Source organism: Hemicordylus capensis, chromosome 3 (assembly GCF_027244095.1).
Source record: "Hemicordylus capensis ecotype Gifberg chromosome 3, rHemCap1.1.pri, whole genome shotgun sequence".
In the NCBI taxonomy this organism is placed as follows: Eukaryota; Metazoa; Chordata; class Lepidosauria; order Squamata; family Cordylidae; genus Hemicordylus; species Hemicordylus capensis.
Window position 1 is genome coordinate 113574802 of NC_069659.1, and position 15260 is coordinate 113590061.

Below are 15260 nucleotides of genomic sequence, written 5' to 3' on the forward strand. Positions count from 1 at the left end.
GACAGCTAGGAAGTCCATCAAACAGAGAATTGAGGATATTGAGAGACAGACAGACATGGCAAGGGTACCTGATTTTCAGTGCTAGGAATCAGGTAGGTATTGCTTGGCCCCAGCACCCTATCTTACCGCCCTGGAGGTGCCCCCTCTTAGAAAAGCTTTCACCTTGGCAAGATGTAATGCCTTGCCTTCAGCCCTTTTAGAGGGACGATACAGAGGGATCCCCTATGGGGAGAGGCTTTGCCCATGCGGCGAGGGTCAAGTTGAAACAGATACCCATGTACTATTGGAATGCCTGCTCTACAGAGACCTGCGCCGGGATTTCATTCACCCTCTGACAGTCAAATTCCCAGGTCTCAATCTACCTCAGATGACTGCCAGGCTCCTGGAAGGAAGTAATTCCTCTTCCACTAGACAGGTAGCCAAATTTTGCAGTGCAGCCCTTCGCTTTCGGAAGAGCCTAAAAATGGACAAATAAACGACACAATGCCAGAGCAATTTGTACTCATATCTCGGCTAGTTGTAGCTGGGCATGTGGGGATAGGTATTGCCAGCTTAAAAGTAGCTAATTCAATGCTAACACTTTATAGAGCCCCTGAATTGTATATCTCCTCCCAGATTGGGAGCTGAGCTGTGTTTGGAGTTGTAATTGTTCAATAAGCAGGAATAAGCTGCCCTTTTATTTTAATCTATTTCACTAGTATTTTACTAGCATTTTCAGTGACTCTGTGCTGAGCAGGACCCCATAGAATGCTGATTATCCCCTCTTTTAAATTTGTTCTGATTTTATACTGCTTTTTGACTGAAACAAAGTGTTTGGCTGAGTCCTTTTTAGCTTACATGCATTTTATCTATTCTGTTTGTGTTTTATATCATGTTTTAAAATTTTGTATTTTTAGATTCCCTCCCCCTCAGTCTTAATGCTACATCAATTTTAATCTCCGTAATACTGCAACACTTTCTTTATATTGCATTTACTGTATAGTATTACTGTTTTACAACTTGTGCTGGTCAACGACCGTAATAAAGATTACAATAAAGATTACAATTAAACATTGTAATTGGATTTACTGGCTTCTGGTATATAATCTAATGTAAGTACATAAAACTAGTTTACTGTAGAATTAAAAAGAAGATTTGAGTGCAGCAATTAGTGAATGATAGCAGTACAGGCAAGATTATTTTCCTGGAAATTGATGTGCTGTGTTCTCACAATACTTTTTTTCTTCTGAATTGCAAAGAAAACACTTAAATGTTCTTAATGGTTCCCCCCCCCCCACTAGGTATCTTGAGTGCAATATTCATTGTTAACTAACACTTCTGAAAAGCATCTAGTCTTGGTGGCTGCAGCTTCTGTGAAGTCTTCATTGAAGACTTTGTTGAAGAGACTTAAATGCTTTGAGAATTGAAAATTGCTTCAGTAGGGGCAATTGGGGGTTATTATCATCTGTTATATTAAAATGTTTTGTTTAGTGCTTGATTAGAGTCTTCATAGATATATGGAAGGACTATGAATGTAACCCACTTTTGCCTTGGACTGATAGCCTGCCCACATTGCTTTCTTCATTGCTTGTAATACCCTGCCCACATTGTTTACTTACATTGACAGCATTGTAACCACTGGTTTTATTTTCAGTGTGGATGCTGTTCTTCATGGGAAAATCTGTTTCATCATGGAATGGCACTTGCATGGCTCTGACTTCAGTCATGCAAAGTTCTCACACCTGCAAACTCATGTGTACTGCAAACATGTGCTTGCTTTGAAGCTAAAATGGGGAACATATTTGGAACCAAATTTGTAAGCATCAATAACATATAGATTGCAGTCCAGGCAGTCTGTGAGATGCTAGAGTACCCAGAGAAGCAAATAAAAAGACTCTTGAAAAATGAGCAACATTATTTTTGTACATGAGGCACAATTTGAAGTGGTATTTGGCAAAGTGGTATTTGGTGATGGGAGTGAAAGCAGCTCCTAGGGAGAAAGAGAGAGACGGGGCAGAAGGCAGAGACTCAGACAGTAACAGTAGGTGGTTGATGGAATGTGGGGGAGAAAGAAAGTAAGGAGCAGCTTTTATACCTTAAGTCTGCTGTTTCACGAGCAAAGCCAAGGGTGGTCTGGCAGGGATTGCAGAGGTTGGAAGTTTCAAGAAGATAATTAGGGCTCTTTAGGTCAAGAGCAAATGCTTGGGTCAGGAGGTTGCCATTCAGATGAGTCGCTTAGACAAAAGGGCACTATTGTGCCAAACCTGGGCAGCCCTGCTCTAACCATTCAAAACAGAAGGGTATGAATATAGAAGGAAATGTGTTTGAATTAACTGATGTTGGAAAAAAACATATTGTGTGTTTATTAACTGGTTTGAATGCTAATAGCGTTCCCTCATGGCACTACTGTCTTTGCAAGAGACTGTGGCTTGAACCAGATCTAGAGAGAGATGATAAACAATAGCCGCATTCTGTGATTCTGTTGGAAAAGATATGTATATACATACATACATACTCACTCACTACATTTTTTAAAATGTAAGCATTTTTCTTTTCTTTGGGTAGGTTTATGACACTATATGAGTTCTAGGTTATGGATGTGCACGAACCGATGTTCATGTACCAATTTGGCACTGAGCCGGTTCAGATGAGGTCCAAACTGGTTCAGCACCAAGGGGAGCTGCAGCGAGTAGGAGGAGCTTTAAAACTGCAGTTCCATGCTGGGGCAGTGCTCGTCCCCGGAACCCATGCATGGTGCCAGCATGCACATGGCATCTGCACATGTGTGGGTGCCATTTGCATGCACATGGCATCTGCACATGTGTGGGTGCCATTTGCATGGTCAGAATGGTATTGACCATGCAAATGGTGCCCATGCATGCACAGATGCCATATGCGTGCCTGCACCATGCACAGGTTCTTGGGACGAGCACTGCCCCAGGATGAAGCTGAATTGTAAACTCCTCTTTTTAAAAAAGTTCCTGCTTGCTGCTGCCCTCCTTTTGGTGCCAAACCGGTTTGGTCCTCATCTGAACCGGTTTGGTGCCAAACCAGTGCACAAACCTCAGTTTGTGCACATCCCTGTTTTAGATCTTAAAGAGTTCAATTTGTGTATACAGATGTTTCTATGTATAGGAACACTTGTGTACACAAATAGAATGGATCATGTATAAAAGAACACAAGTGTCCTTCTGTGCAAGAGCAGGGATAGGTGGTCTTCAGTTTGAGTAATCCAATTCTTCTTTTTCAAGTTTTTTGGCTAGAATCCTGATGGTACATCCACATATTTCAAACTTTATAAAACAAGAATGCATACTTGGTGTTCTAATTATTAAGGCAAGGTTACTTGGGATACCAAATACAGGTTGAGTATCCCTTATCCGAACTGCTTGGGACCAGAAGTGTTCCAGATTTCAGACTTTTCCGGATTTTGGAATATTTGCATACTGTAATGAGATATCTTGGGCATGGGATCCAAGTCTAAACACGAAAGGTTACTGTACACTGTATTTTATTTTTTTTAGGTTTTATTTAAAGTATGAAAACAAATAAGCATTGAATTTATGATAACTACAGGTAGCTGTAAATGTAATAAAAACTAATTGCGAGAAAATTTTCAACACAATAATGTTGCTGGTCATGTTAGATTCAAACATGGCATTTTAGGTGGAGATGAAATTCAGATTTCATATGAAAATAATGTTGAGTTGGTGCTGAAGGTGCACGACGTGGTGGTTTCTGGATTTTGGAGCATTCCAGATGTCCAGATTAGGGATACTCAACCTGTATGTATCCTTGAATCAGATCATCATCATCATAAATATTTACACCCCACCCCTTCAGTGCATTACTGTTCAGGGTGACTTACAACATGAATAAAATATATAAAGTATATAGGATAAGAAATTAATAAGGTTAGTAAGTTAAAACCAGGCTAAAACCACAAATTTTTTAAAACTGATTTTAAGTTATTAGCAAAAGGCTAAAAAGCTAAACACTAAGAGACCTACCAGATAAAAACAGAGGATAAGAGATTTAAAAGCTACTCTAAAATACATACTACATCAGTTGTTGCTTTAAAACATATAGGGAGAGAGCATGGCAAAAATCTTCTGGGAGGATGTTTGTAAGTCAAGAGCCACAACCCAAAAGGCCCTGTCTCTAGTCCCCACCCGCCAGATCTCTGTTAGTGGCAGGGCCATAAGCAGGGCCTGAGATGCCGAGCGGAGGCCGTGGCAGGGGTTCATATGGGTTGATGCAGTCCGACAGGTACCCCAGTCCCAAGCTGTGTAGGGCTTTAAAGGTCAAGACCAGCACCTTGAATACAGTGTCCTCTAATTATTTTTTTTTATCTGTGTGCGGAATGAATTTTGTTCTGGGTGGCAGTATCAAGGCAGTGTATGCACACAATGCAGTCAGAATGAGTTTTCCCTGGTTCAACCTGAGCAGTATCTAAAATTAACTGAGCGGACATCAAAAAACATGTGAGCACGCGCACTCCTTAGAAGGAACATTGCTTGAATATAGCCCAGAAGTGGACTGGTAACCGGTGAAGCTGTCAAAGGAAGGGTGTAACACTCAAGAAGCAACTTGTTCCCACGAGCATCCTAGCAGCAGCATTCTGGACCAGCTGAAGCTTTTGAACTGTCTTCAGGGGCAGTCCCACATAGAGCACATTGCAGTAGTCTAATCTGGAGATCACCAAAGCATGAATTACTGAGGTCAAGTCTGACTTCCCCAAATAGGGTCGCAACTGGTGTACCAGCCGTAGCTGGCAAAAGGCGCTTCTGGACACTGCTATCACCTTGTCTCCATCGGGTCCAGAAGCACCCCTAAGCTGCAGATAGTGTCTTTCAGGGGAAGTGTGACCCTGTCCAAGACCATATTTACCTCACTACTTGGATGATCAGTTTTATGATCCCAGAGTGCTTCTGTCTTATCTGGATTAAGTTTCAGTTTGCCCCCATCCAGTCCAGAACAGTTTCCAAATCCTGGTTCAAAACATTCACTGCATTCCTGGTGTCTGTTGACGTAAATGATAGGTAGATCTGGGTTTCATCTGCATATTGATGACACTGCAGCCCACACCCATGGATGAACTCCCTCATCGGTTTCATGTAGATGTTAAACAGTATAGGGGACAGAATAGATCTCTGTAGGTCATCCACCTGGACAAGCAAGACAGTTTCCATCCCATACATACAAGTGGCTTTTTGAATCAATGGACCACCTAGTCTAGCAGACTTCTTTATAAAGTCCTGTTTGTTTAGGACGGTAGTCCCCTAAACCTCTGCCCCACCCCTTGCTAATACATTCATAGGCAACCATGAGTCACCACTTCCCTCTGAATTGGGTGCTGCTCTTGGAAACTTCCTGAGTTATATGTTTTCTTGGATAGTATAGGAGACTGCTGTAAAGTAGAGTGGTGCGGAGGGACTCAGATACCCTAACTGTGCATGTGGAAGATCTCTTTTTGATGTTTAGGATCCTGGCTAAAGCAAAATGTGTAGTTCTAAAGTGTCATGTAATTTTGATGTATTGGTATCTGAACTAGTGGCCTTTTGTTGCAGAATGTTTTTATTTTAACGAGAAGATTATCTTCAGTAGGAATTAGAAATTGCATGCTGCAGAGGACAGCGGTATAATGCTGAACTACACCTGTTGAAAGGAATTTCTGAATTGGGACATAGTTAATGTATTTTAGTGGCTTAATGATGCTTTTGATCAACAAGTTGGGATAATTTGACTTGCATTTTAAAATCAGTTTAAATGGGCTGCAAAGCTTTGAAAATGTGTTACTAACCTGTCTTATGCAAGTACATTTCATAATATGTAATTTGGGCTATTCCATTTTTTTGTGGGGTATGGCCTTTATGTCTGTTATGCTGTAATAAGAGTATAAATCTCTGTTCTGGATTTTCCTAACAGAAGTAGCTATCTAGTCTACAGCTGTATATGTTTATGTATTGCTTCCAAAGGGTCTTAAACACACACAACTATGTAGTCTCCTGATTATATTTTGACTAGCTTGTAAACACTAAACCAAATATCCTTTATGTAAATCCTTCCTTCCTTCCTTCCCCAACAAACATCATGCTGTGCCACAGCATATGTGGTTTTCCCAGCTGTTAACAGTCATTCCATACAATTGGACCGAGGTTTGACACCTATATCTAGCTAGGTTGTGTGGGGGAAATGGTTAAACATTACTGTCTTATTCTGTGTATGGCTTTTTTGTTAATTAAGTGGTATTTCTGTGCTTTTGTACATGTGTTGGAGAATGTGAGGGACTCCAAGATTATTAGCATCAGGTTTTTTATTGTCCCCCCTCTCTCTTCACCATGCCAGATTCTATAACAGGGGTTCTCAACATTGGGTCCCCAGATGTTATTGGACTTCAACTCCCATAATTCCCAACCAAAGGCCACTGGGGCAGGGGATTATGGGAGTTGAAGTCCAATAACATCTGGAAACCCAACATTGAGAACCCCTGTTCTATAAGACCCAAATGAGACAGATGCTCATGCTTTCCTGAGCATGAAGAATGAAGCTTGTTAACCGAGATCTCTAGGACCTCAGAAGCAGAAATATGACCACTTTCATCTTTGGGTGTAGAGTTCAAGTTAAACAATCAGCAATCATGGAAGCCAGTACCAAAACCAGCCAGCAAGGGAGAAACCTGTCTCCAAAATGGCGCATGGAATACTTGGAACTTCCAAACTCGTTCTGTCAGAACAACCAGCTTGACCAGTTGTTCCAACGGAACATTCTTGGCATTTGTGTTGCGATCTGAGCTCGGAACAGAGCACAAATCCCATTCCATGAACATCCCTATCTGTCTGTAGATTGAATTGTTTGATATGGGCAGGTACTGAGACAGAATTGCTGGCTTTTGGATTCTTTTTTAAATTGAAATTCACAATCCTGTGGCAAATCTCAAATGGCTTCTAAAAACTCCTTGAATTTCTGAAACCATTAGCCAATTGCTTTAAGGAACTGCCATTCAAGAGAGTCTAATGTTCCTCAGGATGTGCAGCGTATACTTCCTTTTTATCCTAAACATTACTACTGCTACTACAAATATTTATATACCGCTCTTCATTCAAAGTTCTCAAAGCAGTTTACATAGAAAAATTCATAAATAAGATGGCCCTCTGTCCCCAAAGGGCTCATAATCTAAAAAGAAACATAAGGCAGACGCAACAGCCACTTGAGGGATGCTGAAATCAAAGTAGTTGTATGGTCAGCTCAGAGAGTGTTTGCAAGAGAAATTGATTAACAAAGTTATTGGAACATTCCAAGAGAGAAGAATTGGGAGGTAGAGTAATTTAATCAAAACTCGTCAGAATACAAAGGGTAACGTGACATATAAGTGTAGTGGAGAACTCTTGATTGTTTAGAAAATGATATTTTTATATAATGTGTCTCTAACAAAGCCAAAGGAATTCCCAAGGGTAATGAATTTCAAGCTCTGTGTTTCTGAGATATTGTAGAAATGGATCAGTAACTTTTGGTATCTTGTAAAATTAATTAACATTTGAATAAGGCTGCTTGAGGTTGTTGTGCAATATGACTGCAAATGATGACAAGGAAGCAGAACTGTCAAAGTAATAACAAGATAACAGTGATGAGCAGCTGTGTGGAAATGCATTATTCTGCCTTATGCCATATTAATTATTCCTTAGAATTCCTCTAGATGTTTACTAAATTATGCTTTGAAAGTATACTCACCACCAAGATGTTGCTCTCAATTTTGTGCTTTGTGTGTATGCATTTGTGCTTTCTCTGCTTTTTCCTCCATGGCTGCACTATCAATTGGATATTGCAAATTAAAGTCTGCTACTGCTTTTAATGTATCTTCCAAGAAAGTCCAAGTAAACATGTCAGGACCAGGCTGCGACTGTGGGGAGCTGTACTCAAATCTATACCGGAAGGCTCCGGTTCAGGATTAGGTTTAGTTCCTGCATGTGGATCTGGGTACTAGGGGTGGAAGCTGGAACCTGGAGCTGGGAGAAGATATTGCTCTGTAGGTCAGGCATCCAGTACCAAGTCCAGAGAATTCACTGGTTTCATACTGTCTGCAGATCACAGGGATAGGTATTGCCATCCCAGCTCTTTCCTGTGCCTGAAAGAGACTCTGTGGTGACTTGAGTACACAAAAGCTAGACGGAAATTCATACCAAGTTGCATCCTCAGTATCCCTGACACATGAGATCTCAGAATGATATTCATAGAGTTCAGTGGATATTGTTGGATTTATTATACAGTATTTAGCAGGGATAATGTGTTGGAAACAAACAAAACTTTGCAGGAAATACTTACGCTTACTGATATATGAGTTGGGAAGCTAGTGGCATGCTAATATCCTAGGGAACCTTATCTAGCTTTATATCCAGTGTTTCCCCAATCCATGTATTTTGCATTTGCTTTAGGTGTCTGACTGACTTTTCCCTATGACAGCTCATGCCTCAAAGAATAAATGTATTGATATAAAACTATTAGCAAGGGAGAAAGCAAGAAACTTCTTATTTGACAATTCAGTTCTAATCTTCTTGCTTACTGGTTCTTTAAGTCATCATCTGAAAGTCTGGTTCCCAACACATAATTGATTTCCCCCCCATTCTATCCTCTCCACATTGGGCATTGTGGGAGACAACAAAAAAAGCCTGGGGTCTCATGAAGAGGCTGCCTCTCACCCCTCCCCTGCATTGTGCTTCCTGCTGGCCACTTGCTCGGACCCAGCACCAGTTTACTGCTCCATCCCAGAGAGAACCAGTTTAAGGCATGCCTATTCTCACATTTGAGAATACTAACAGGTAGTACTGCCCAGAAAGGCAGGTCAGTGGTGAGTGCGTGGGTGGGCCGAGAAGCTGCAAATGCAGGCAGAGGGAGGGGGTGCCTTCAGCCTTGTTATGCACCTGGTCTTGCCTCTGTTCTACTTCATGCAGAGGAGGACTGATGCAGATTGGGCTGAGGCTGTTGGGGCCTTATGCCACTGCTTATTAGCTGAGGGCTCTCTGGCATAAAAGGGCACACATTCCTGAAATGATAGGCAGACATGAACACTAGAGTGAAACTGAGGTTGTCCCTTTAACCATTAGCACTTTGTGGTTTATGTGACACAGCTTGCTTGAGATAGATGTAAGACCAGTATGAATGCACTAGTTGCATTGTTGTAAGACTGTGTTTGTCAGCTAGATCATTGTATTCTGTTTTCACAAGGTGTGTTTAAAGCCTGTTCTTTAAATCTTGAAATGGAATTAAATTGAAGTATTTCATACTCTTTCCTATAAGAAAGAGTGTTTCTTATAATTGGCCAGTAATTGCCCTCAATGCCACTTTTAGTAGTATATAGTTTGAAAAACGCTGTTAAAGTTTGGTTGCCATATTCAGTAATGAATGTGTCATATTTGATACCTGTCCTGGATATAAGAAGAGATAAGTTATACACCTTCATTTCAAGGAGCAATTATTGTATTTTCATGCAATTATGCCCAGTGAAAGTTTAAAACAAAACCTTCAGATAGTATAGTTAACAGCTTCTGTGTTGTCAGCTGAGTTTAAAATCATATAAAACAATAAGACAAAAATAGATTAACTTCCTTACATCACTAAAATTGAATAGTCAAGTAAAATGGGAATTAAAGCAAGCATATTTCTGTAGTTACGTTTTGGGGGTGATTGAGTTGTGTTGTGTTGTCATGGGTTCCTTTTCCTTTTGCCATTTAGTTCTATGCACTTTAAGGCAGATGCATTTACTTGATTTTGCCAAAAATTAAAATAATATCTGCTTTGAAGCAAAGTCACACATTTAAACGATACAATTTTAATATGATCAGCATGGTTCTCATTTGAGATTGCTCATTAAAAATGTTAAGAAACTATTGTGACACATTAAGATGATTGAATAACAATTATGTGAATAATGTGTCTGAACCTAAGTTGTCTATCTTTTGGTCCTAGTGAGATTGGCAGAAACTGCTTATGCAATAATGCATTTCTGCAATGGAAGGAAGGTTTAACATTAAAAACGAAAACATGTTTGGCGCTCTTCAGTGGCATAGCAAGGCTGGCAGTTTCCGTCCAAGCTTTCATGCTCCCACTCATCTTGCCTCCCCCACCCCACCAACCACCTGCCTGACCTCTGTGGCTCCACAATTGGTTGTCGCTGCTGCCACCCACCCAAACTTAATGGGCCCTGAACAATACTGTTGCCCGCCTGGCCTCTGTGGGCTCTTCGAAATGCTGCTGCTGTTGGCTTCAACTCAGTATGATGATGTCACTACCCAGCTGCTGCAGGGAGATGGAGATGAGGAGCTTCATGTGTGGGAACTTGCTTCTGCAAAAGTCCCGCCCCATGTAGACCACCATGGAAGAAAAATCAGAAGAATTATTATAACAATTATTTTGGACTGCATCATTAATTACTTTAAAAAGTTAGATTTTTAACAGTTGAATACATGAGAATCACCAGCAGCTCTGATTAACTTCTAGCTTGAGGTTCAGATCCTGAGCTGTTGAGAGAATTCATAACATGTCTTTGAGAAACTGTCAGATATAATTTTGATACCAGCATTTCTGACATTGGACTCTCAAGCTGCAAACCTAGAGGCATTAAATTGTACTTTCTAATTTTCAAGTGTAGCAGCACATACGGCTCACAAAGGGTGTGATTTGGATACTAATGCTTCTTTTCCTGATCAGCTCCTTCCTTTGCATGAATAGCTGAACAGTACCTTTAGTAGAGAAGCTCATGTAAACATACATGCTGATCCTGTAGTCTATAAATAGGTTTTTGTGAACACTTCCTTCAAAAAATAAATCTGAAAAGAGGCTTTAAATAGTAGCTGTGTCTGTTCTCTTTTTTTGCATATAATAGGATTTTACAGTTGTTTTAATGTACTTATGTAGGTACAGTAGATGTTCCTTCCTTGCAGTCTTAACTAAATAATATTTGTATTGTTGAAGCTAAAACAGTAAACTGTGGTAGATATTGCAGTAATTTGTCAAACCTTTGGTTGTATTTTACAAGCTATATACTCTGAAAAAAGAATAAAGTATCCAGCCACTATTTATTTATTTATTTATTACATTTCTATCCCACTCTTCCTCCAAGGAGCCCAGAGCGATGTGCTACATACTTGAGTTTCTCTTTCACAACAACCTTGTGAAGTAGGTTAGGCTGAGAGAGAAGTGACTGGCCTAGAGTCACCCAGCTAGTTTCATGGCTGAATGGGGATCTGAACTCAGGTCTCCCCGGTCCTAGTCCAGCACTCTAACCACTACACCACGCTGGCTACCAATTCTAATGGGAGTTGGAATTGCTTACTAGAAAATTTATTAGGTAAACTAACAAACATTTAGGATACGTGTAAAAAAAGGAAGGCTCTTCTTTTGTAATAGTCCTACATGGATAGAGTGCATAGATATTTCTTATTTGAATATAAGCCTCACATCCTGCAGGGCAAAGGACTTTTGAAATGATAGGATGTTGCAAAAATGATGAGTAATATGGCACCTGGTCTGCTACATTATGTAAAAAAAACAGCAACCCTCAAATATTACTGAGTGAGTGCAAGCTCTTGGGCTAGCTTAAAGTAGCTTTATGAATTCTGGTCAGAATAATTAACTTGCATCATTGATCATGAAACAGCATCTAGAACACTGGTAGTATTTTATCCCAGTCTGTAATGTGCTGTTTAACACCATCACATTTAGTGCTGCACAGTTTATTGTTGCTTCCAGAAGGTGCTCAAGAGCTCTGACTTTGGGTCTTTAATGAGATAACATTGTTTCAAAAATTGAACAGTTGTAATGTCCTTTACAACTAGTATAAAGCAAACTTTAAGTGGCTTTATTTTATAGAACTTGCTGGATGTATTCTGTATTGCTAAACTTGGAGTTGCAACATTCACTGGGTGTCATACATTAGGAATGGGAAGAAGGTAGACTGGTATCCACTGGGGGACCTCTGGCCAAATTATGGTGGATTCCAGTACCTGTGGTACCTATTGGTTGGTATTCTTAAAAAAAATCCAGACTAAGTGAACTTTAGTCTGATCTAGTATTTGTGGGTGGGAAGTAGACAATATAAGACTGAAGTTGGACTACTCCTGCAGTAGGTTTTATTCATTTTCAGACCACTGTATGCTCAAGCCAGAACTATGTCCTCTTTCTGACAGGTTTCAGTCAGAGGTCTTTCCCAACTCTCCTACCTCAAATCTGTGTAACCGGAGGTGTCAGGACTTGAATCCATCAGGAAACTTTACCACTGAGCTATTGGTTCCCGACAGTGAAAGCTCATCCTAGATGCAGGTGCATATCTCCCTCAACAGAGTAGACCATGGGATTTGAACCTGCAGTCATTGTAAATGACAGCAGCATGCTTAATCCACTGAGCCACACATTTCCTGTTCTACAACTGAAGTTGCCTGTGTAAGGATTATTTCCCCCCAAAAGGAAACTACTAGAGAAGAGTCCTAGTTTTATTCCTGTTGCTAGGAATGGAAGTGGTACTTATTTTAGGAATGAGTGTGTTTGTGTGTGTTTGTGTGTGTATATCTGTCTATCTATTTATTTTTTCCATTAAAAATATAATGCCCAAGGCGGCTCAAAACACAAGTATGTCTTATCTGCCATTTGATTTGATTTTATATTAACAAGAAAAGGGAGTTCTAGAACTTGGGCATGGATCCAGGGAAATTTTTTTCCCCTGGGTTCTAATCAAATGGTTGTCAGATATTGGTGGGACACACAGGGAGGCCTATCCTGTTACTATGAAAGGGTGGATATGTTCATATGGAAGAAGCTTAGCATTTATGAATCCTGACCCCAAGTCATTTTAGGGCTTGAGAGGTCAAAACCAGTATGTGAATTGTGCCTGGAAGTGTTTTGGCAACAAGTGGAGATATTGCAAAAGCTGGAGTTGCATAGACATGATAGTTTACACCCATCAGCAGTCGGGTCCTAGTATTCTAGATCAGTGGAAGCTTCTGGGCACTTTTCAAAGGCAGCCCCATGTAGAGCTCATTGCAGCAACTCAGATGTGATGTTACCAAAGTACATGCCATTATGGTCAGACCAGAAATATCTGGGCAGGTATATCATGGCATAGTTGGTGCCCCATTTCATAGCCAGCTTTGGGCCTGAGCGAGTGAGGAGCAGGAAACATACAATGTGGGGGAGAGGGTTGTAGGCAGTCCCCCTGCAGACCCACAGCCCTGGGCTTTTGTGTCTCTCTTTTCTAATGGTGGTTATGCCACCAAAATATTAATAATATTTCAGTGTATTATAGTGAACAATGTGTATTCTGTATTCTGCAACACTCTATTATAAGTGTATAATACAATGAAGTATATTTTAATTAAATAAAGCATAAAAACAGCAAGATAAAATTACAGGCAGGAATTAAAACATTAAAATATCTCAGTCGGGTATGAGTTGTATGAATACTAGAATACTTTGCAGACATAAGCAGATATTCTCACTGTGGAGAGAACTTTAGGTTGATGCCTAGAGAAAAAATAATTGTTCAAATTAGTCCAATGTGTTTTAACAAAATGTCTTTTCCTATGGGTAATATTTAGAGTATTTGTTATTTCTAAAGGTGCTTCCTCAGAGTTCTAGTTTGCAGAGGATATAAACTACCAAACATGTTTTGACGAACTAACTTCCCTAGAAGTGACAACTGCGAATTCTCCAATTTCTAAAGGTCTTCCACTTTCTAGAGGACTTTCTTCCTATGTTAATTACAGTTCTGAGGAAGCACTTCTTGAAACAGGCATTTGTAACTGTCAACCCTGAGTAGGGTTGATTTGATTTAAATCAAATCAATTTAAATCACTTCACGGAAGGACTTGATTTTTTTTTTATTTAAATCACTAGCCAGGAAGATTCTATTTAATCATCATTTTCTATAAAAGTACATTCTTGTTGACCAATATAACCTTAATACATATTTAGAGATAGGTGTAGGTTTTGCTTTTAGAAAGTAGGTATACACTTTCTAACTACCATGATAGTTTACACCCATCAGCAATCGGGTCCTAGTATTCTAGATCATGGTAATAAGAGAAAGAATAATGCTGTTTAATTTGGGCAACCAGGTCTTGCATTTCATCATTGCAATGTTTGCATTTTGCATGCATGACTTTCTTACCCAGTTGCAGGAACTTCATTACAATATTCACAAATGGGGTGTCTCTTACAGCCTGCTGCCTTGATAGGTGTTTCCCTTCTGCAATGTAGAATACGCTAGGAAAACATTTCCTCAGGACTAAGACATGAATATATTCATTCACATTTGGTTTCACGTTCGATTCTCCTCCCCACTCCTATCCCGTGTATTTAGATCCAGACTCCTCCTCCTTGCTCAGATCTACTCCATCCCCCACAATCCTCCATTCACTCATTGACTTTCTTTCTCTCAGCACTTTTAGAGAAGGGGGGGGGCAAGGGCTTGACGTGTGTGTGTGTGTGTGTGTGTGTGTGTGTGTGTGTGTGTGTGCGCACATGCACTGCATGTATATGACCTGCAGAATAGGATTGATAATATCTGTTGTTCCTCATCACCATATACGGCTGTTGACATGTTAACAGAATTTAGAAGTTTTTATTAACATTCATGATGATATCTCTGACCTAGGTTCTTTATGAATTGTTTATTAATACATCTAAATTTTAAATATCTGATTTGAATTTTAAAAATCTGATTTTGTTTGTCATTGATTTTTATCAACCCTGACAGAGGAAAATGTTTTGTCAAAACTCTGTGTGTGTTTGTGTGCATAATGTGTATATATAATGGACCAATAAATTCTCCTTCAGGCACTGTATTTGAGGTTTAATGCTTTCTTTGCTTCTGTGGTAACTTTTGGTGTAGTTTTGCTTTTTTCCTATTTATGTAGGCAGAAAGCTTATTTTTAGATTCTAGGACATCACTCACCTAAATAAATCTGTCATGCTTTCGATTTCATTTGTTTCCATGAAATAACTCCATAAAATGTTCACAGAAGTTATATACATGGTAAGAAGAGAAACAAGGTTTTGACACAGCATGGAAGACATACATATAACTCTGTCATTTGACTTTGGAGATGGTTGTGTGTAGGACTGGACTGTGTGTCCCATGCAGCAGACATGCTTGCTGTTTTTGTAGTATTCTCTCCCCCTGCCCTCTGCCTGCTTTATATAGTACTTCAGAGTCATAGACCTTCTAATGCTGAGCCATAGACTTTGAAAAAGGCCTGTCTGCTGACAAAGATAATGTAACCTCATTTGTT

General features: G+C 39.8%; 1 protein-coding gene across 6 annotated transcripts in view; it reads left to right on the forward strand.

Annotated features, from left to right (window-relative positions):
- SH3KBP1 (SH3 domain containing kinase binding protein 1) overlaps positions 1 to 15260 on the forward strand; it is a 285503-nt gene that overhangs the window by 61025 nt on the left and 209218 nt on the right. The window contains exon 2 of one of the 6 annotated variants that reach the window (XM_053307974.1): positions 12162 to 12294. The exons of the other annotated variants lie outside the window; for them this stretch is intronic. Within the exon in view, the coding sequence (XP_053163949.1) occupies positions 12289 to 12294 (6 nt within the window). The 5' untranslated portion in view covers positions 12162 to 12288. The remainder of the gene's footprint in view (positions 1 to 12161; positions 12295 to 15260) is intronic. 6 annotated transcript variants of the gene reach the window in all.